Source organism: Haliotis rufescens, unplaced genomic scaffold (assembly GCF_023055435.1).
Source record: "Haliotis rufescens isolate VD_foot unplaced genomic scaffold, xgHalRufe1.0.p SCAF_2, whole genome shotgun sequence".
NCBI lineage: Eukaryota > Metazoa > Mollusca > Gastropoda > Lepetellida > Haliotidae > Haliotis > Haliotis rufescens.
Window position 1 is genome coordinate 197993 of NW_025963890.1, and position 21135 is coordinate 219127.

The 21135-nt window shown below is 41.6% G+C and overlaps 2 protein-coding genes across 3 annotated transcripts in view; one reads left to right on the forward strand and one right to left on the reverse strand.

Annotated features, from left to right (window-relative positions):
* Window positions 1–365: 365 nt before the first annotated feature.
* LOC124119628 lies at window positions 366–14724 on the forward strand. Of its 2 annotated transcripts, XM_048399445.1 has the most exons (12): window positions 366–510; window positions 605–717; window positions 1457–1508; window positions 1885–2066; window positions 2796–2877; window positions 5190–5394; window positions 5937–6004; window positions 6254–6330; window positions 6470–6576; window positions 7704–7795; window positions 11897–12064; window positions 12357–14724. In XM_048399445.1, exons 2-12 carry the CDS (start codon window positions 652–654, stop codon window positions 12515–12517), a joined length of 1260 nt encoding a protein of 419 aa, XP_048255402.1. In that variant the 5' UTR covers window positions 366–510; window positions 605–651; the 3' UTR covers window positions 12518–14724. The 2 variants fall into 2 exon arrangements, with proteins under 2 accessions (XP_048255402.1, XP_046338155.1); XM_046482199.2 differs by having other exon boundaries at window positions 366–717.
* Window positions 14725–15637: 913 nt separating this feature from the next.
* The window catches only part of LOC124119640 (protein zyg-11 homolog B-like), a 31039-nt gene continuing 25541 nt past the window's right edge, over window positions 15638–21135 (reverse strand). Inside the window, exon 16 of the mRNA XM_046482233.2 lies at window positions 15638–20710. Coding sequence (XP_046338189.1) covers window positions 20568–20710 — 143 coding nt within the window. The 3' untranslated portion in view covers window positions 15638–20567. The remainder of the gene's footprint in view (window positions 20711–21135) is intronic.

A 21135-nucleotide genomic window follows, 5' to 3' on the forward strand; every position in this document is an offset into this window, starting at 1 on the left:
TGAAGGACATCGTGAACATCGATCTACGGATACAATGACATACAATCCACCAAGTCACCAAGCCTGATCACACGATCCATTTAGTCGCTTCTTACGACAATGATCGGTTGCTGGGGACCTAGATCTTACCGGGATTCATACGAGATCCTATATACCCTCTGAATTACGTCGAGACAAAATTTGCTGTCCATTTTGTGTAATTTTTTAAGTAGATTTAATCATTTTGGAAAATGAAGTTAAGTACCAATTAGATGTGCGAAAAACAACAACTTTCCTTCAGATTCAATAGACTGAAAAAAAGCAACTCTAATGTAAGGGAAACAACTCCAATAGCTCGTTCGTCGAAAGACTCTTTTGTGTTTAGAGATAGAAAGAAACCATCGTTGATAATGCAAACGATCCGCTAAGCAACGGTGGTAAGCCCTGAAAATTAGGAAATGCATGATGTATCATGTTACATAATGGTTGCATTGACTAGTGACAGTTAGCCAGACAAACGGTGTGATGTTTTTATGTTTAGTTGTTGAGAATATATAGGGTACGTGTAGTTCACCCACCTGAAGATCATCGCGTCGACAACACAAAGACAAGATAATATTTCCATGAGATCTCATGATTCATTGTTGCTGATAGTTCTTTCCAAAAGGAAAAATGAACTGGGAAAGTAAATTTTCGTCAATTGTCCAAGAAACAGAAGCCAACTTGGCGAAGGTGAAAGTAAGTATGCGTTAATACGGCGTGTTTGCAAGCTTTATCTGTTTATCGCCTTTTTTTAGTGCTATTTAAAAAAATATTAGAAAATAAAAATACATAGTTTTTTATTTTTGTACGAGAAATGGATTTGAGTCTATTTGGGAGAGATTATAGAATCTGTTCCCCAACAAAGAGCATCCCAAAAACTTTATCCAAAGACGTATATAGGTCTTTGCTTTATCTCATCCATCTCAAGATTGCTAATACAATCCTCACTGATGTTGTGTGCCTCTTCAGTCCCCACGGTTAGTTGTGTTTATGTTCGGGTAGATTTTCCCCAACTTTATCCTTAACCCTTGGATCCTTGAATGAAAGTATACTATGGTGGCTTGGATGTCTGATAGACGACGATGAGAGGGAGTTAAAAAAAGGGTCGCTACTTGATGCAGGCTTAGAAATTAGCACTAGCCTGCTTGTCTGGACCAGTTCTACTAATGTTGAAGGTATCCTACAGGCTAGTCGAATTTCATTTTTTGGGTTATGGCTACATGTTATCACTATTCGGGCTGGTAGACTTACTTGGTTAATTTCTATTCCTGTTGATGTGCTCATGTGTTTTGTGACAAGCCGTCACTTGGAGTCAAATGATTTTAATTTTGTAACCATGTTCACCTTTTAAGCACTCTGATTGCTTCACCCTCTGAGTATATGGCCTGGTGCTTAGTGTGTATATATGTGTCCTGATATTTCTTTTTCCTTACAGCAAAAGTTAAGAAGTAAAGCAAACCTGTCTCCGGATACAGTTTCCTTAGACTGTGAGTATCTAAGTTCTTGTGTTTTTGTGTATCTTGAACCGATGATAAGTGACCAGTTTGGACAACAGGATGTCCCAAAAGAACCCAAAAGTTTATCTGTGATTGTTTGGAAATTAAGAACGCACTTATGAGAGCGGGGCGCTTATTACGTCGAATATGGTATATAAGAAACAGCTCTTTTAAGCTATATTTCTCTTTGCAATCCCCCTTGGAATGTATAGCTAAATGGTTTTTCAAGTACTGGTAGCTCATTCAGTTTAGTGACCCAGAGTTATATACATGCCTCCCTTCACTCTTAGTAGTCTATTATAATTTCGCAGGGCCAGTATGTCAATTCCACTCTGCATGGTCTCTACAATGTCTTGTTTTCACACAGACACTCCATCTCCCCTCTTGTCTACATCACTGGGCCACTACCCAGCATCCTCTACTCCTAGAAGTCGACTGACAGACAGATATGGTCACAACATGATCAACTCTAACATACGTCAGGAGCTCACTGGGATGCCACAGTCCAGTACCTTACAACTACAGGAGAAAATTGAAGAACAGAATGCGGTAATTTATCAGTGACAACCTTTTGACCAATCTACATGTTAAAAATCTTTGTTTTACTTAATGATTTTCATTACTCAAATTCACAAATCTAAACTTACTAATACAAAACCTGAGTGAAATGTCTTACACAGAGTTTGAAATTATCCTTACCACTTCTTTGAACAAAATTGTACCAAAAAGGCTCTTAGAACAATCCAGAAGGGTTCAAAACTCCAGTAAATTGTTGTGACCTCAGAAATAATAGCCATTGATGAATATAATGAATCCAAATTCATATGAATGTGTCTGTGAAATTTGGTAAGTATAAAGCTTTAAGTTATGTAAGTAAAAGTAAGTGTTTCCCTCTTTTGGAAAAGATGTTTTGTGACTGTACTTTTCCAAGGAGTATATTAACCAACATTTGTAACAGCTAACGTCTCTTAAAGACACATTGTCAGTTACAAGTAGGGTAACAAAACTGAGAGAAAAGATACTGGTTGATTGTCATGATGGTCATCTGATGCTGAGTTGGCAATGATTGTGTTTAATAAATGCTTTTAGTTTATGGTTGTCATCATTGTGTGATTTCCATAAGCCAGAGACAATCACCAGTAACTCCCTGACAAGTAAACCTCATTAACTCCCTGACAAGTAAACCTCATTAACTCCCTGACAAGTAAACCTCATGGGTCTTTTGCACAAACCCAGTCTGAACAACATTAACATCATTTTTTATAATGTTTTCCCCAGACAATAAGTCGACTGAGCAAGTCAGTGCAGAGTCTGGAGAAGGAGAGAGGAGAGTACCAGAACCAGATCCAGATGCTCAGAAGTAAGTCTCTCCCAGAACATGATAGACAGTGTGCCAGAAGTAAGTCTCCCCCAGAACATGATTGACAGGGTGTCAGAAGTAATTCTCTCCCAGAACATGATAGACAGTGTGCCAGAAGTAAGTCTCTCCCAGGACATGATAGACAGGATGTCAGAAGTAAGTCTCTCCCACAACATGATAGACAGGATGTCAGAAGTAAGTCTCTCCCAGAACATGATAGACAGGATGTCAGAAGTAAGTCTCTCCCACAACATGATAGACAGGATGTCAGAAGTAAGTCTCTCCCAGAACATGATTGACAGGGTGTCAGAAGTAAGTCTCTCCCACAACATGATAGACAGGGTGTCAGAAGTAAGTCTCTCCCAGAACATGATAGACAGGGTGTCAGAAGTAAGTCTCTCCCAGAACATGATAGACAGGGTGTCAGAAGTAATTCTCTCCCACAACATGATAGACAGGGTGTCAGAAGTAAGTCTCTCCCAGGACATGATAGACAGGATGTCAGAAGTAAGTCTCTCCCACAACATGATAGACAGGATGTCAGAAGTAAGTCTCTCCCACAACATGATAGACAGGGTGTCAGAAGTAAGTCTCTCCCAGAACATGATAGACAGGATGTCAGAAGTAAGTCTCTCCCAGAACATGATAGACAGGGTGTCAGAAGTAAGTCTCTCCCACAACATGATAGACAGGGTGTCAGAAGTAAGTCTCTCCCAGAACATGATTGACAGGGTGTCAGAAGTAAGTCTCTCCCACAACATGATAGACAGGGTGTCAGAAGTAAGTCTCTCCCAGAACATGATAGACAGGATGTCAGAAGTAAGTCTCTCCCAGAACATGATAGACAGGATGTCAGAAGTAAGTCTCTCCCACAACATGATAGACAGGGTGTCAGAAGTAAGTCTCTCCCAGAACATGATAGACAGGATGTCAGAAGTAAGTCTCTCCCAGAACATGATAGACAGGGTGTCAGAAGTAAGTCTCTCCCAGAACATGATAGACGGGATGTCAGAAGTAAGTCTCTCCCAGAACATGGTAGACAGGATGTCAGAAGTAAGTCTCTCCCAGAACATGATAGACAGGGTGTCAGAAGTAAGTCTCTCCCAGAACATGATAGACGGGATGTCAGAAGTAAGTCTCTCCCAGAACATGATAGACAGGGTGTCAGAAGTAAGTCTCTCCCAGAACATGATAGACAGGGTGTCAGAAGTAAGTCTCTCCCAGAACATGATTGACAGGGTGTCAGAAGTAAGTCTCTCCCACAACATGATAGACAGGGTGTCAGAAGTAAGTCTCTCCCAGAACATGATAGACAGGGTGTCAGAAGTAAGTCTCTCCCAGAACATGATAGACAGGGTGTCAGAAGTAAGTCTCTCCCAGAACATGATAGACAGGGTGTCAGAAGTAAGTCTCTCCCAGAACATGATAGACAGGATGTCAGAAGTAAGTCTCTCCCAGAACATGATAGACGGGATGTCAGAAGTAAGTCTCTCCCAGAACATGATAGACAGGATGTCAGAAGTAAGTCTCTCCCAGAACATGATAGACAGGGTGTCAGAAGTAAGTCTCTCCCAGAACATGATAGACGGGATGTCAGAAGTAAGTCTCTCCCAGAACATGATAGACAGGGTGTCAGAAGTAAGTCTCTCCCAGAACATGATAGACAGGGTGTCAGAAGTAAGTCTCTCCCAGAACATGATAGACAGGATGTCAGAAGTAAGTCTCTCCCAGAACATGATAGACAGGATGTCAGAAGTAAGTCTCTCCCACAACATGATAGACAGGGTGTCAGAAATGTGTTGCAGGTGTGTTACCGGGGTGTTGTATGTTGTGTGTTACAGGGGTGTTGTGTGTTACAGGGGTGTTGTATGTTGTGTGTTACAGGTAGCTGTGTGTTACAGGGGTGTTGTGTGTCGTGTGTTACAGGGGTGTTGTATGTTGTGTGTTACAGGGGTGTTGTGTGTTACAGGGGTGTTGTATGTAGTGTGCAACAAGGGTGTTGTGTGTTACAGGTGTGTTGTGTGTTACAGGTGTTTTGTCTATTGTAGATGTGTTACAGGTGTGTTGTGTGTTACAGGTGTGTTGTCTATTGCGGGTGTGTTACAGGTGTGTTGTGTGTTACAGGTGTGTTGTCTATTGTAGGTGTGTTACAGGTGTGTTGTGTGTTACAGGTGTGTTGTCTATTGTAGGTGTGTTACAGGTGTGTTGTGTGTTACAGGTGTGTTGTCTATTGTAGGTGTGTTACAGGTGTGTTGTGTGTTACAGGTGTGTTGTCTATTGCAGGTGTGTTACAGGTGTGTTGTGTTTTGCAGGTGAGCTGAGTGAACTAAGCAGCCACGTATTGGGGAGGGGCAGTGGCAACCCTCACCTTGAATGGCAGATGGACCAGATCAAGCGAGACCTCAAACGGGAAGTCAAGGATGTTAGAGATCAACTTCAGCTTTTTAGGACTCGGGTAGACCATCACTCTACATCTGATCACACGTCCTTCACAGCATCCAGAGATTTAGAAGAAGTGTGAGGGAAACTGTCATTTATTAACTGAACCGATCAGTCAAAGGGTGTCTTTATAGTACTTTCTAGTAACTTTTTAGTGAACCTTCTAGTTCAAGTTTCTTTTGTTCCAAGTAATTGGTTGTTATTGACAACTGATGATCAGTTCCTATCTTCATGAAATCTGTTATCTTTTATTTTCTAATAATATTTTATATTTGCTAATATTAGCTCTTTGAAAATGAGTGTGTGATGGGATAAAATCCCACAAAAGTTGGATAAACAACAAAGTTTCAAGTTCTGCTTCTGTTCCTAGATGTGTTTGTGTTGTAAAGTATGATGCTAATTTTCAGTTTTGATATTAAATATATTGGTATTTATATAAGGAAACTGAGAAAGTATTAATCAGTCATTGTTTGAGATTTCAAAATCCATCTTGAATGTTTCCCAATTCACTAGACTTTAGTAGTAACAGAGACAGAGGTCCACATATTTTCAGTTTCAAGCAATGTTTAAGATTCAGCAAGGATGTATATATCATTTAAAGAAGTAGAGTTTTTGTCCAGTCGGCAAGACATTCAGGAGGAGCTGCGATACATCAGAAAAGATCTCGATGTCCTCAGGAGAAGAGTGGGTATGTTGGAATTATTGACGTGTGTGGACACAATTGTTACGATCTAATCCTGTTTGACTGAAGACATTGGACTTATGAATTTCAACTTCTTTATTCTTTCAATGCAACATTTCAGTTTGCTTGATGTTGTCAGTGAACTACAAGCGTGGGGTAGAGAACTGAATGTGAATCTCAACTCAAGTGATATGCATCAGAAACTGAGATGAAAATTAAATTTGTAAGTAATTGTTTGGGATTTTTGTGATGCAGGGTCTGTAGAAATGGATGTGATGGGAGCTCACTATGACAAGAGAGATCTGGAGAGGTCACAGGACAGGATGAACAAGGTTAGAGAGGCAGTGGATGTGTTGGTAATTTTCACTTTCACTTCTGAGAAAACACAAAGCCAATGATGTGGACTGTGTCAACACCTACTGTTTATACATCAACATTCATGTAATACATGCTAGTTTATCTTTCCAACAGTCCTTGCATGAAATCACAAATGGTCGGACAAGGAATCTGACTGAGATCTTGAAGACGTGTCCTGATGCTGACCGGAGTCTTGGACACACGCAGCTGGAACATCTCAGGTATTTAATGTTTATTGACCAGGGGAATGGTCTATCACTAGTAGTAGTGTAGCAGGCCCGCGGGAGACACCCCACACTGGTACAAGGTGTGAAGTTATTTCCTGGTATCCCTGTCATGATATGGCTGGACTGTTCACTCTCTCGCTCGTTCACTCGCTCGTTCACTCACTCACTCACTCAACCACTCTCCTACTCACTTACTCACTCATTCAACTGCTCTACCAATCACTCACTCACTCAACCTCTCAACCACTCATTCAACCACTCACTCAACCACTCAACCAACCACACACTCAACCACTCAACCAACCACTCAACCGCTCTACAAATCGCTCACTCACTCAACCTCTCAATCAATCACTCAACCACTCACTCAACCACACACTCAACCACTCACTCTACCAACCGCTCTACCAACCACTCACTTACTCAACCACTCACTCACCCACTCACTTACTCAACCACTCACTTACTCAACCACTCACTTACTCAACCACTCACTTACCCACTCACTCAACCACTCACTTACCCACTCACTCAACCACTCTACCAACCACTCACTTACTCAACCACTCACTCACCCACTCACTTACTCAACCACTCACTTACTCAACCACTCACTCACTCAACCACTCACTCAACCACTCACTCAACCACTCACTCAACCGCTCTACCAACCACTCACTTACTCAACCACTCACTCACCCACTCACTTACTCAACCACTCACTTACTCAACCACTCACTTACTCAACCACTCACTTACCCACTCACTCAACCACTCACTTACCCACTCACTCAACCACTCTACCAACCACTCACTTACTCAACCATACTGCTTCACCCTGTAAGGTCACAGGTAATGGATGTAGGATATGTAACTAGCTCATGCTTGTCGTCAGACCTGTGTAAACTGACAATTGTGTCACTACAATGTGTTATTGTGTTATTGTGTGTCAGCCCTACCTATGGGCTGGATAGTTGCTCCCAATGTCAACCACAGCTGATGTACCAGCAGACCGCAGCATCAATAAACATTCCCTGACTCACTTCACAGCCATTGATTGCTGATGTCAGCCTCCGTATCTACCCCGCCTGTCTGATACCTGTTGCACATTTCCCATACAGGAGCACAGTACGGACACTAAAGGACAAACTGAACACTGTGGATGCCCGTCTAAATGTTACATCAGCATCTCCTCACAACAGCAACACTAACAGTGAGTCTCCAGTGTGGTTTCTGGGTGTGAATTGGGGGAGAACCTATACATCGGTGTGACCCGTGAAGATCCGGGGTAGAATAGGTCTTCAGCAACACATGCTTGCCGTAAAAGGCGACTAACGGGATCGGGTGGTCAGGCTCGCCCCAATTGCATGGATCGATGCTCATGATATCAATCACTGGATTGTCTGTTCCAGACTCGATTATTTACAGACTGCCGTCATATAGCTGGAATATTGCTGAGTGCGGCGTTAAACAACCAACCAACCAACCAACCAACCAACTATACATCGGTGCACTGGTGCATCGTGAGTTTCATGTGACGATATGATACACGATACGTTTCTTTTCTGTACAGATACCAGATGATTCACTTGCTAAAATAAATTACTTACTACTCGTTTAATGACCTCAGCATTTTTGTTAGTCAGATATTGCTAAATGTGTTGTGATTAGCGTTTCAAGTTCACTACTAAAACCGAACATGTGTCTACAGCTAGCTTTTCCTTTTGAACCTGCTCTGAAATATTTATTGTCAATAGGTTTCCATGCGATTTGACGTAAAAATGAGTATCGCAATATGTATCATATTGTGACCTATATATCATAATACGCATCGTATCGTGACCTTTGCTGGATCGTTTCACCCCTAGTTAGAATAGGCCCTGAGCAGCCTACACTTGTCACAAGAGGCGACCACATGGCTTGGTTGAGAGTCAGCGTACCCCAGAACTACACTTGTCACAAGAGGCGACCTATTGGCTTGGTTGAGAGTCAGCGTACCCCAGAACTACACTTGTCACAAGAGGCGACCTATTGGCTTGGTTGAGAGTCAGCGTACCCCAGAACTACACTTGTCACAAGAGGCGACCTATTGGCTTGGTTGAGAGTCAGCGTACCCCAGAACTACACTTGTCACAAGAGGTGACCTATTGGCTTGGTTGAGAGTCAGCGTACCCCAGAACTACACTTGTCTCAAGAGGCGACCTATTGGCTTGGTTGAGAGTCAGCGTACCCCAGAACTACACTTGTCACAAGAGGCGACCACATGGCTTTGGTTGAGAGTCAGCGTACCCCAGAACTACACTTGTCACAAGAGGCGACCACATGGCTTGGTTGAGAGTCAGCGTACCCCAGAACTACACTTGTCACAAAAGGCGACCACATGGCTTTAGTTGAGAGTCAGCGTACCCCAGCACTACACTTGTCACAAGAGGCGACCTATTGGCTTGGTTGAGAGTCAGGGTACCCCAGAACTACACTTGTCACAAGAGGCGACCTATTGGCTTGGTTGAGAGTCAGGGTACCCCAGAACTACACTTGTCACAAGAGGCGACCTATTGGCTTGGTTGAGAGTCAGCGTACCCCAGAACTACACTTGTCACAAGAGGCGACCACATGGCTTTGGTTGAGAGTCAGCGTACCCCAGAACTACACTTGTCACAAGAGGCGACCTATTGGCTTGGTTGAGAGTCAGCGTACCCCAGAACTACACTTGTCACAAGAGGCGACCTATTGGCTTGGTTGAGAGTCAGCGTACCCCAGAACTACACTTGTCACAAGAGGCGACCTATTGGCTTGGTTGAGAGTCAGCGTACCCCAGAACTACACTTGTCACAAGAGGCGACCACATGGCTTTGGTTGAGAGTCAGCGTACCCCAGAACTACACTTGTCACAAGAGGCGACCACATGGCTTGGTTGAGAGTCAGCGTACCCCAGCACGACACTTGTCACAAGAGGCGACCACATGGCTTGGTTGAGAGTCAGCGAACCCCAGCACTACACTTGTCACAAGAGGCGACCACATGGCTTGGTTGAGAGTCAGCGTACCCCAGAACTACACTTGTCAAAAGAGGCGACCACATGGCTTGGTTGAGAGTCAGCGTACCCCAGCACTACACTTGTCACAAGAGGCGACCACATGGCTTGGTTGAGAGTCAGCGTACCCCAGAACTACACTTGTCACAAGAGGCGACCACATGGCTTGGTTGAGAGTCAGCGTACCCCAGAACTACACTTGTCACAAGAGGCGACCTATTGGCTTGGTTGAGAGTCAGCGTACCCCAGAACTACACTTGTCACAAGAGGCGACCTATTGGCTTGGTTGAGAGTCAGCGTACCCCAGCACTACACTTGTCACAAGAGGCGACCACATGGCTTGGTTGAGAGTCAGCGTACCCCAGCACTACACTTGTCACAAGAGGCGACCACATGGCTTGGTTGCGAGTCAGCGTACCCCAGCACTACACTTGTCACAAGAGATGACCACATGGCTTGGTTGCGAGTCAGCGTACCCCAGAACTACACTTGTCACAAGAGGCGACCACATGGCTTGGTTGAGAGTCAGCGTTTCTCACAATATCAATCACTGGATTGTCTGATCCTGATTTGATTGTTTCCAGGCCTCTATCTAATAGGAGGAATATTGCTGGGTGTGGTATTAAACAAGTTACAGCCACGTATACATGGAAAGGCTTGGGTTCGTTTCTATCCCAGAGGAGAGGCCGGGGTATTGTTCCACACTGCCCTCCAAGTGCCAAGACTAACGTATGTCTGTGTTGTAGTATGGACTTACCTTGAGGATAGGTCCCAGAATGCATGCTCCTTTCTTACGTTCTATTCATGTTATTAGGACAAGTAAGGTTGTATCGTGTACCTGACTAGAGCTGCATCATTGAGACAATTGTAAAAGTAATTGGATAATGTTATCAAAAGGTAAATGTCATTTATAGGGGTGAAACCATACAGCAAGGTCGCGATACAATACGTATCACGATACATAGGTCACGATACAATACATATCATGATGCATAGGTCATGATACAATACGTATCATGATACATAGATCATACAGTACGTATCATGATACATAGGTCATGATACAATACATATCATGATGCATAGGTCATGATAAAATACGTATCATGATACATAGATCATACAGTACGTATCATGATACATAGGTCATGATACAATACGGATCATGATACAGTACGGATCACGATACACATTACATCATATCGCATGGAAACTTCTTACTATAAATTACTTCAGAGCAGGTTCAAAAGGAAAAGCTAGCTGTAGACACACATTCGTAGTGGCTATTTTTAGTAGAGAACTTGAAACGCTAATTACAACACATTGTGAGATATTTGACCGACAAAGATTCTGAGGTCATTAAACGAGCAGTAAGTACTTTATTTTAGCAAGTGTATCATCTTGTATCGATACAGAAACAAATGTATCATGTATCGTATCATCGCAGGAAAACTTACGATACACTGGTGCACTGATTATTGTTTCACACTGAGTCATTTATTGGCGTTATGTGGACTGCTGTGATAGCTCAAGAAGTTGTGGATGAAAATAAGGATGTGTACATATTTAATGAAAGAGAAGAGGAGTGTAAATGGTAAATGTCTGACTATTGAATCTACTAAGACAATTAAGAATTGACCTTCACTTTGTGTGAGTTCATTGGAGTATGAACCTTCATAGAGTGAGGGACAAACTGTATGAACGTCGGAGCTTGCGACATTGAAAGGTGATTAAAGATGCGTCAAACAGACACCAAGGTAAATTCATAGATTGCTGGAGACGGTCACTGTCAGCCTAGACACAGATCGAGTCGATACTGACGATTGTTTGGATGTGCATTTTTTCGTTTGTTCATTAGGATGGGCCGTAGCGAAAAATTTGTGAACAATAATGCAAGTCAAGCTCTCTTCTCTTCAAGTTTCTCAATGTATACAGAAATGCTGAGACCAAGATTAAAGGTTCTAAATGATCAGAAATAATGTTTATGTATGTTTTCGTGCTAGGGAATTCCCAGGGGTTTCCCCAGGAATGTGGAAGTAGTCCGTCAGTGTTTACGTCATTTCAAGAATACAGTCTCATGAAAAATGTATGAACGTGATATTGTGTCGTTCATACACTTATGAACGTCAATTTCGCGGTCATGTGACTGACCTCTTGTCCAATGGAAAAGCCGTATATTGTGTAAACGTCAAATTAAAAAATTATTGCATGATATTCATCAGTGTTGGTAGAATAGTTTGTAAATCTTGTGTTTCCTGCATTGTTCCCATTGTGTTTCAGGCTACAAGTCACGAACAACTAAATCCTACCGAACATCCCGTCGCGCAGATGTAGACATAGACTCAGAGATTGACGATGATGACCTTGACCTTGATGACCTCTCTGACCTTGAGGACTCAGACACAGAACCTTTGTCCTCCAACAACAAATACACCTCAGCTAGGAAAGGTGAGTCACAGACACATATCCTCTAAATAAGTGCAAGTTATCACAGAACTATGTCATCTAACAACAGTATTCCTCAGGTCATTTCAGTCTTCTACTCGCTTGTTGGTAGATGGGGTAGCCTAGTGGTTAAAGCGTTCGCTCGTCACGCCGAAGACCCAGGTTCGATTCCCCACTTGGGTACTATGTGTGAGGCCCATTTCTGGTGTCCCCCGCCGTGATATTGCTGGAATATTGCTAAAAGCGGCGTAAAACCATACTCACTCACTCGCTTGTAATATTGCTGTGTTAACAGCCCGCAAGACAAGGGGGAGACCTGACCCAGAGCTGAGTGACAGCGATGATGATGTAGATGTCAATGAAGCTTCAATAGATAGTGGGGACTTGGAGGACGATGACCTTGATGACATCCAGGACCTACATATAGATGACGATGATGACATTGATGACATATAGAAACTGCAATCTTCAGCAGACCCTCGCAATACGTGGCTCAAGTCCTGTCATACCACAGGGTACGAAACTATTACCTACAGGAATGTTAATGTCAATACCGGAGTTCATGGGAGAGTATTCCTGTGAGTAATGAGCTAAGCTAATCACTATCATATCTGGTGCTGAGCCTCTGCATATCCACTAAAGTTATAAAACTGTATTTTTTTATTAAAACCCATTCAACTGTTTCTGTTGATTAGTGGGCTGCAAGGACTCTGCATTCACTAAATTATGTCCCTTGGGTGTCTACATTCAAGTAGCCACATGATAAACTTCCCGTCTATCAATGTCAGCACCGGTGGTTGTATATTTCTCGGTTTCAACTGCTGGTATGAGAATATGCGTAAATATCCATTCCACCAAGTTGTGTACATGTTTTGTTACAGCTGAGTCAAATCAAACATCACATTGGATTCAGTTGTGAGTTCACTTTCACCTATTGACAGACCACTATACTGGATGCTGTGTGTCTATGCATAGTGCCCTGTGAACTATACCAAAGATATTTACTTTTTATTTTCTAGTATATAGACTACATATATATCTCAAACCAGTATAAAGTTATCCACTGTTCCTTGTCAAAAGATTGTCCAATTTGTATGTATTGTTCCATTAATTTGTGCATGCCTTTATAAGAAAGCCTTATTTTTGCCTCACATATTTTATTATTTACAGTGATTGTGCTCAATATGCTGCTCATACATGGTGTATGATTGTGAGAAATATTACCTGGTGTGTGAGTGTATCATATGTGTTGAGCAAATGAAGTGTCCCATGATAGCAATATATATATTTATGCCATTTCCCACTTACCTGTAATGGAGTAGATGAACACTGGTGTAAGATGAAGCTCAACAGATACATGCAAGTACTTCACTGGAGACGTGTGGTCCAGCACCAGTGATAGCATCACCCAGGGGTCGATTTAACTGCTGGCCCATTGGCCAATGGCCAGTTAAAATATGAAAGGCTTGCTGCAACGAAATGTACATGGCCCGGCTGGCAACTCAAAATTCACCCCTTCTCTGTGTGTGGTCAATTTTTTTTGAGAGAGAGAGAGAATCTGCTTTGGACAAACACTGCCTTGAAAGCATCCTCCGCTTTCCATGTGACCATCATGTTGGTGTTGCAACAGGTATTGGAGGAAAGTATTGGGATTATTGTATTTTACCACTCAGTCAAACTGTTCACACGCTAAAGCCCAAATGTTTGTGACAAGATACAGTAGACCCTGTCTGCGTCATGTGTGTGTGGATGTGAATGTTTTCATGGTATTCTGTTGCCAGTTGCCCTCCCTCCACTTACAACCCTCACCCTGGTTCATGTATATCGGACATACATTTCTTGGTTTTGTCAAAGAGATAATGATTAGTAATTCTTTAATTGTGACATATTTGATATTTACATACATACAAGTTTTGAGTTCCATACAAAAGATCCAAGATATCTGGAATATTATTCATGTTGTTTTCATTTGTTTGATTAATAGATCACCCGGCAATCTCCCCAGCATTTTATCAAGACTGCATCACATATTTTGTTTTTAATATTTTTATCAATATCTTAAGACAGTAACTTTGATATTGACATGGCTGACAGGTCACCTTAACAGTGAGTGAGTGAGTATGGTTTTACGCAGCTTTTAGCAATATTCCAGCAATATCACGGTGGGGGGACACCAGAAATGGGCTTCGCACACTGTACCCATGTCGGGAATCGAACCCAGGTCTTCGGCATAGGTCACCTTAACAACCCCATTGAGAAGTTTACTGTGGGTGATAAACAGCTAGCTGTGTGGATATAAATATACTACTCAAAAGAAGTTAAGAACTTAACTATAGTAATATGAACAAATCAGGTAGTCCTTAACTTCATTTGAGTAGTATACAAAAGAAAAACATTTGATATTCAGTTTTGATATATCATTACTGGAGAAATATTACATAGGTAAAAGTCTGCAACACATTACCTGAAGATTCCAGTACTTCCTGTAGACGGGCACATGTTGCTGTGGTTATCAGTATTAGAGGTTCTCCCCCCACCCCCCAGCACTGGCAGCTGGTGCAGCAATATAACACTACTCAATGTCAGAGTATATATATATGTGTGTGTATTTAATGTTATTCAAAGTCATGTAATTGATGATAATAAAGTTAAACCATACTCTTTTTTTGGCAACCTTTTGTTTTTATTATTTCATTGTACCAGGTTAATTTATTAGAAAACTCCTTGGGATTCAGGTATGAATGAAGGTCGTAAGGGGCGACTAAATGAAGTTCATGTTGATATATTTGATATCAAAAGACACGAGGGTGAGATTTTATTTATCATCCAACATCATTCTTCCTTCTTTCTCAGTTTGTAGACAGTAATAAGCAGTGTCTTCATGTACAAAGTACAGCTAATACCTTCAGTAGCAGAGCCATTAGTGATGTCATTTGATTGTGACGTCATGGTAACCAAGGATGTAACAATGGTCTGCAAAGCATCGTGATGCAATTTCATTGCAGCAATATCTACAATGTAGATATCACTTGATCTCACCCAAGCCATACCTCCTGAGGGAGCCAGTTTTGGATGATAAATGGTTATAGCGTCTGAATGATTCAAACATTACACAATGACTTCTCTGTTTTTCAAACCAGCAAGGGAGTGTGTTGTCACAAGAAAGTTCTGTTGCTCTGTGTTTGTTTGTTTGTTGTTTTGCGCAATATTCCAGCTATATGATGGCGGTCTGTAAATAATGTTGCACTGTGAAACTATTAAGGTGCTGGTCATATCTCTTTCTGAATACAGGACACTCAACACTTGACCAACGCATGCAGGTCATGCCTTGTGTTCAGGTCACCAGTTTCTGTTAACGGTCAAGTGTACATAGTTATTCGAATTATAAAGCGCAAAAATCTGTTTATAAGTTGGATAAAATACTTTCCCCACGGGGTTAATATTGTTAAAACTCTCATCCTCCGAATACAACATTGGAGCAGACACACCTTGGTTTTCTCCCTTGAATGCAGGTTTGAAATCTCCTAAACCCCTTGGATATGCTTGAACCTTCATTTAAAACACAAACACACGCCATATACATAACATTTTTATTCCTCTGCCTGCCCCTGGCCCGGCCATGGCTGGTGGTGACAGCTCGTCAACAAGATATAGGTAACAAATTACACCTTCCTCCTGTCAACATCAATTTCATATAGAAAACAAGACAGTAGTCACCTGAAATGAACGACTGGCCAGAAAAATTGACAAACTGTGAAAACGACCTACGCTTAAACCAGCCTTCAACACAGCGACAAAACAAGGTTTCACTCGGATCTTAATGTCAGCAGATCCTGGCAGCTAAGGGATGCAACTCCGCACAGCAGTATCAACATCTGCCACCTTAATAACAGCAGGAGCTGTGGTCAGTGATTCCTATCAAGTTAAAAACATTTCACAACACAGAAATAAATATTTTTATCTGAGTACTATATAGCATCTCAGCCATGCACAGCTTGAGACAAAGTGCCTGCAAACAAATGCTAAATGACTCATTAATTATCTTTTAAAAACTCATATTTTCATTTGTGCTTAAACGATTCGTCCACTTTTATCAATATCTCTGTCAGCTGAGAAATATTAGTGCCCCCAAAAGTACAAAGCAAGACAAGGACTGTTCAGCTTGTGCCAGTCTAAAGGCAAATTGAATAGAAGTGTTAATACAGCGCATGGTGATTCCACCTATGGATGACTGAAGACAAGGAGATGTACAATGTTAACACTGGTAATTGTGTACAAATTATGGGAGGAAGCCAGTAACAGTTATTGCTCGGAGAGATGGACAACTGGAATCAAATAACAGGGATCATACAACTGTGTAACAGTGTCAGTTGCAAACTGTAACCATGGTAACAACCCATGTGAACATTATGTGATGAGTGACAGGTGACATGCAATTGTGCTCAACATCTGGTTTAAGCCATTAATGATGCTGCATCGATAGGGATCATAACATCTGGTTTACGCCATCAGTGATGCTGCATCGATAGGGATCATAACATCTGGTTTAAGCCATCAATGATGCTGCATCGATAGGGATCATAACATCTGGTTTACGCCATCAATGATGCTGCATCAATAGGAATCACAACATCTGGTTTACGCCATCAATGACGCTGCATCGATAGGGATCACAACATCTGGTTTAAGCCATCAATGATGCTGCATCGATAGGGATCATAACATCTGGTTTAAGCCATCAATGATGCTGCATCGATAGGGATCACAACATCTGGTTTACGCCATCAATGATGCTGCATCGATAGGGATCATAACATCTGGTTTACGCCAATGATGCTGCATCGATAGGGATCACAACATCTGGTTTAAGCCATCAATGATGCTGCATCGATAGGGATCATAACATCTTGTTTACGCCATCAATGATGCTGCATTGATAGGGATCACAACATCTGGTTTATGCCATCAATGATGCTGCATCGATAGGGATCATAACATCTGGTTTACGCCATCAATGATGCTGTTTCGATAGGGATCATAACATCTGGTTTAAGCCATCAGTGATGCTGCATCGATAGGGATCATAACATCTGGTTTACGCCATCAATGATGCTGTTTCGATAGGGATCATAACATCTGGTTTAAGCCATCAGTGATGCTGTTTCGATAGGGATCATAACATCTGGTTTAAGCCATCAGTGATGCTGTTTCGATAGGGATCATAACATCTGGTTTAAGCCATCAGTGATGCTGTTTCGATAGGGATCATAACATCTGGTTTACGCCATCAATGATGCTGCATCGATAGGGATCACAACATCTGGTTTAAGCCATGAATGATGCTGCATCGATAGGGATCACAACATCTGGTTTAAGCCATCAGTGATGCTGTTTCGATAGGGATCACAACATCTGGTTTACACCATCAATGATGCTGCATGGATAGGGATCATAACATCTGGTTTACGCCATCAGTGATGCTGTTTCGATAGGGATCATAACATCTGGTTTAAGCCATCATTTATGCTGCATCGATAGGGATCATCATGATCATTAGCCTCTGCACCTTCCTACTCTTTAACTCACATCATCTAGCTGTCGATGTGTATGTAGAATCTCCACTAAATGCTGTACTTAAAGGGATACTCGACTCCATGATCTCTTGCCCATTTTCAGCACAGGTCCAATCTCATTAAATCAGATCTTAGTTCTCGCTACCGCTAAACAAAGATCTGAGGACATCCCATTAGGGGTCTCGTCAGAACTACCTTTCAGACCAATCAGAGCAACGCTTACCAGATCATGAAAGTGACAGTCGGAATGTGATTTCTAATCATGCAACCTCGAAAACCTTAACACGGCCGAGGTATTCCGAACGATAGTTACGGGCTTAGCAACTGAATCCATACAATGTAGTCCATCAATTAGCCATGCCAGAATATTCAAATTTTTAATCGAGAATTTGTCAAAATGTTTCGAAGCGTAGTCGCCAATTTGAAATTAGTGACGTAAAGCACGAGAAAGCTGCCTTCTGATTGGCTAATGTCAACTTCTTGTCACTCATTCCATTGGTCGGACAAAGTTTGCGAAAGGTCGGTCTGACATGACCCGTAATGGGGTGTTCTCAGATCTTTGTTTAGCAGGAGCGAGAACTAAGATCTGATTTTAAATTGATTAAGCACAGGTCGAACATTACTTCCTTGTTAAAAGCTGACACTGTCTCAGTATAATCAGGCTAATCACTGACTTGTAATTGACATCCACAAAGTAGTGTGTGAATCACTTGAATGAAACTAGCTGGGACTGCTTATTTGCCCAAACCAAGTCCCCCTTTAAACATGGGAAGTTTCTCAATCAGCATCACAATTATGTCATTTTTCTAGCATCAGAATCAATATTTCATCATATGTTCTCTTCAGGAATAAAAATGTCCGCAAAACTCAACAACACTTTACATTCTATAATCTATTATTGAAAACAATCATAATACTTATTTGTGAAATATTCCACTTAACTGGTTACAAAAGATAACAAGTGACTTCATAGTTCATCCAATAGCATCTTTGGAGACAGCTGTACAACAACAACATCAGCTCGGTAGCTTTGAGACACTGATTACATTTCACCACGAGGCATTGTCCGCCATATATGTCAACAAAGAATGTGCCTCACTAACTCCTCACTCAAATATTCTCCTCGCCATAATTACCCAAACATGTGAAACTTGTGTAATACGACGTGGGAGCCATGTGACACACTGCCGGTGTAGTCCGAGGGAAGCAGGCTAGCCAGTCAAAGGACTGTAACAGGGGGATAACAGTCGTTACATCACTGATGAGGAGTTATTCTGATATGTAACCATGGTAACAAGCATTATTATTCGATGAGAAAGAATGTGATCATGACATACCACTGAAATAACAACAAGAAAGATGTCTGATTTCTCATTTTGAACATCCAATCAGTATCATAGTAACATAGATGTGTTTATGAGAAGCTAAATATCATGACAGGTAATAATTGTTGTTTAAATACAAGCAAATGAATCCACGGATAAAGCATTTCTGTTTATTAATTTAAAGATATCGTCCAATTTAACCTACTCTTTGTTTCAGGAACAAGGATGTATGAGTGTTAAGGGATAACATGACAACCTGACTGTGAACAACAATACCACCATCTTACTTGACATTGACTTATATTTCCGAATATCACATATCTGGTACAGCCCTTCATGAGAATTTACACTGAAACTACAATAAACCACTCCAACTTGTACCAAACACCACAACATATGGGACCACAATATGGCAAATCTAATAGTACCATACCCTGATAGTACCGTAACTTTGTGCTCGTAATAGAAATATTTCCCATGAAGATGTGTACTATCATCACTGATAGTACCGTAACTTTGTGCTCGTAATAGAAATATTTCCCATGAAGATGTGTACTATCATCATTTCAGGGTTCTTCCTAGTTCCATCATGAAATCGTCAATGTGAAGAAACTCTGGATTTTCTCAAATTGAGAAACTTAAATTATTTTCAATATATGCACAGAAAACACACTCTACAAAACTTTGATCAACTTTCATTAACCTGACAAGTTGTGTGTAACCATGGTAACTGAAATAGATAATTAATAATATCTAACATGTAACAAGAAAACAACCACGAAAAGCAGTGAAAGAAAGTCCAAGTCTTCACAGCACTAAAGAAATGTCGGCGTTGGTCAAACAGTCTAATACAGTTGTCTCCCTTTCTGCAAGACTGGGCACCAGTGTACATCTCAGAGTTATGTTCAGTAATAAAATAGTGACAGCTCCACATATCTTACAGTTGAAAATCTTACAGCCAGGAAACAATAAATAGAGTACTGCGTATAACTATGTCAAGTTCATGTACAGGGTTGATTATGTCAGTTGGAATACAAACTACAGAAGTCCATAAATCACATCAGTGTCACGTGTCAGTTTAACTACACATTGTAGTGGCTTGTTTCCATCACCAGGACGCAGGTCACACAGCAGCAGTATCTTCCACAGACAGGAATCGATGTAGTGCCGTCCACGACGCATCTCAGCCATCTTGAATGACTGCCATCTTCAAAACTCTTCCAGGTCATAATACCTGTCGACAATTTCTAATACAACTTGGCACTGATTTGTAACCCATGTAGAAGCAGCTACATGAAAGTTTTTCCACTCCCAGTGACATGTCGTCCAGGCATGCTGGTGCAATCCCCAACCACACCATGACAACCTGCTGACAATGAGGAGATTTATACCGATACACCCAAAATACAAATACCAACTTTTACAACAACTTTCTGTGTCTGGCACATTTGCCCCTGTAGAATTTCTAACAATTGGTCAGCATGTTCATGTCAATTCAAATCCCTGAACACCTCACTTTGTTGATTGCACTGAAATTCCTCGCCTAACCTAGCAGAGCCCATCCCGGAGGAGGTCCTGTCTGGCCATGAATCAGGGTGGAGGCACGGTCTACACACTTTTCACGTGTTCTTGCAGCAGGCTGAGGATTGTTTTTGATATACCAACTACATTGAGATCCGTGCTGGCGACCACCAGCTGGTGAATCTTCTCCACGCCTCCTTCTTCCTTCAACAGGGGGCAGTACCGCTTGCCTGAAAACACATTATATAAGTGCCACACGGTGAGTGAGTGAGTGAGTGAGTGATGCAGATTTGATGGAGCTACAATCGAGCCTGGAAATTCCAACCTAGTTTGGCAACAGTGAAAACTGGACTTTTATAGTCAGTTGATGAAATTGCCTCAGGAAGTTGAGAGCAAGATTTCAAAATTTGTTGCAGGAACCAACTGGCTCATCTTTCTTGGGTTACCATAAGGTTTGTCTCACACCTAATATGCATTTTAGTCAATTTATACTCATATATATGAATACAACATTGACAACAAGAACCACATAATTCTTGGTACAGACATGATTGATGGCCCATACACATAAAGCTGACTTACCATTCTTGGTACAGACATGGTTAATGGCCCATACACCCAAAGCTGACTTACCATTCTTGGTACAGACATGGTT

Bases quoted from the DNA above. Each gene is read 5' to 3' on its own strand.
- LOC124119628 (XM_046482199.2), top strand. From the start codon at position 652: ATGAACTGGGAAAGTAAATTTTCGTCAATTGTCCAAGAAACAGAAGCC. The intron at 6,577-7,703 runs GTATTTAATGTT...TTTCCCATACAG, and splicing joins ACGCAGCTGGAACATCTCAG to GAGCACAGTACGGACACTAA. The intron at 7,796-11,896 runs GTGAGTCTCCAG...ATTGTGTTTCAG, and splicing joins TCACAACAGCAACACTAACA to GCTACAAGTCACGAACAACT.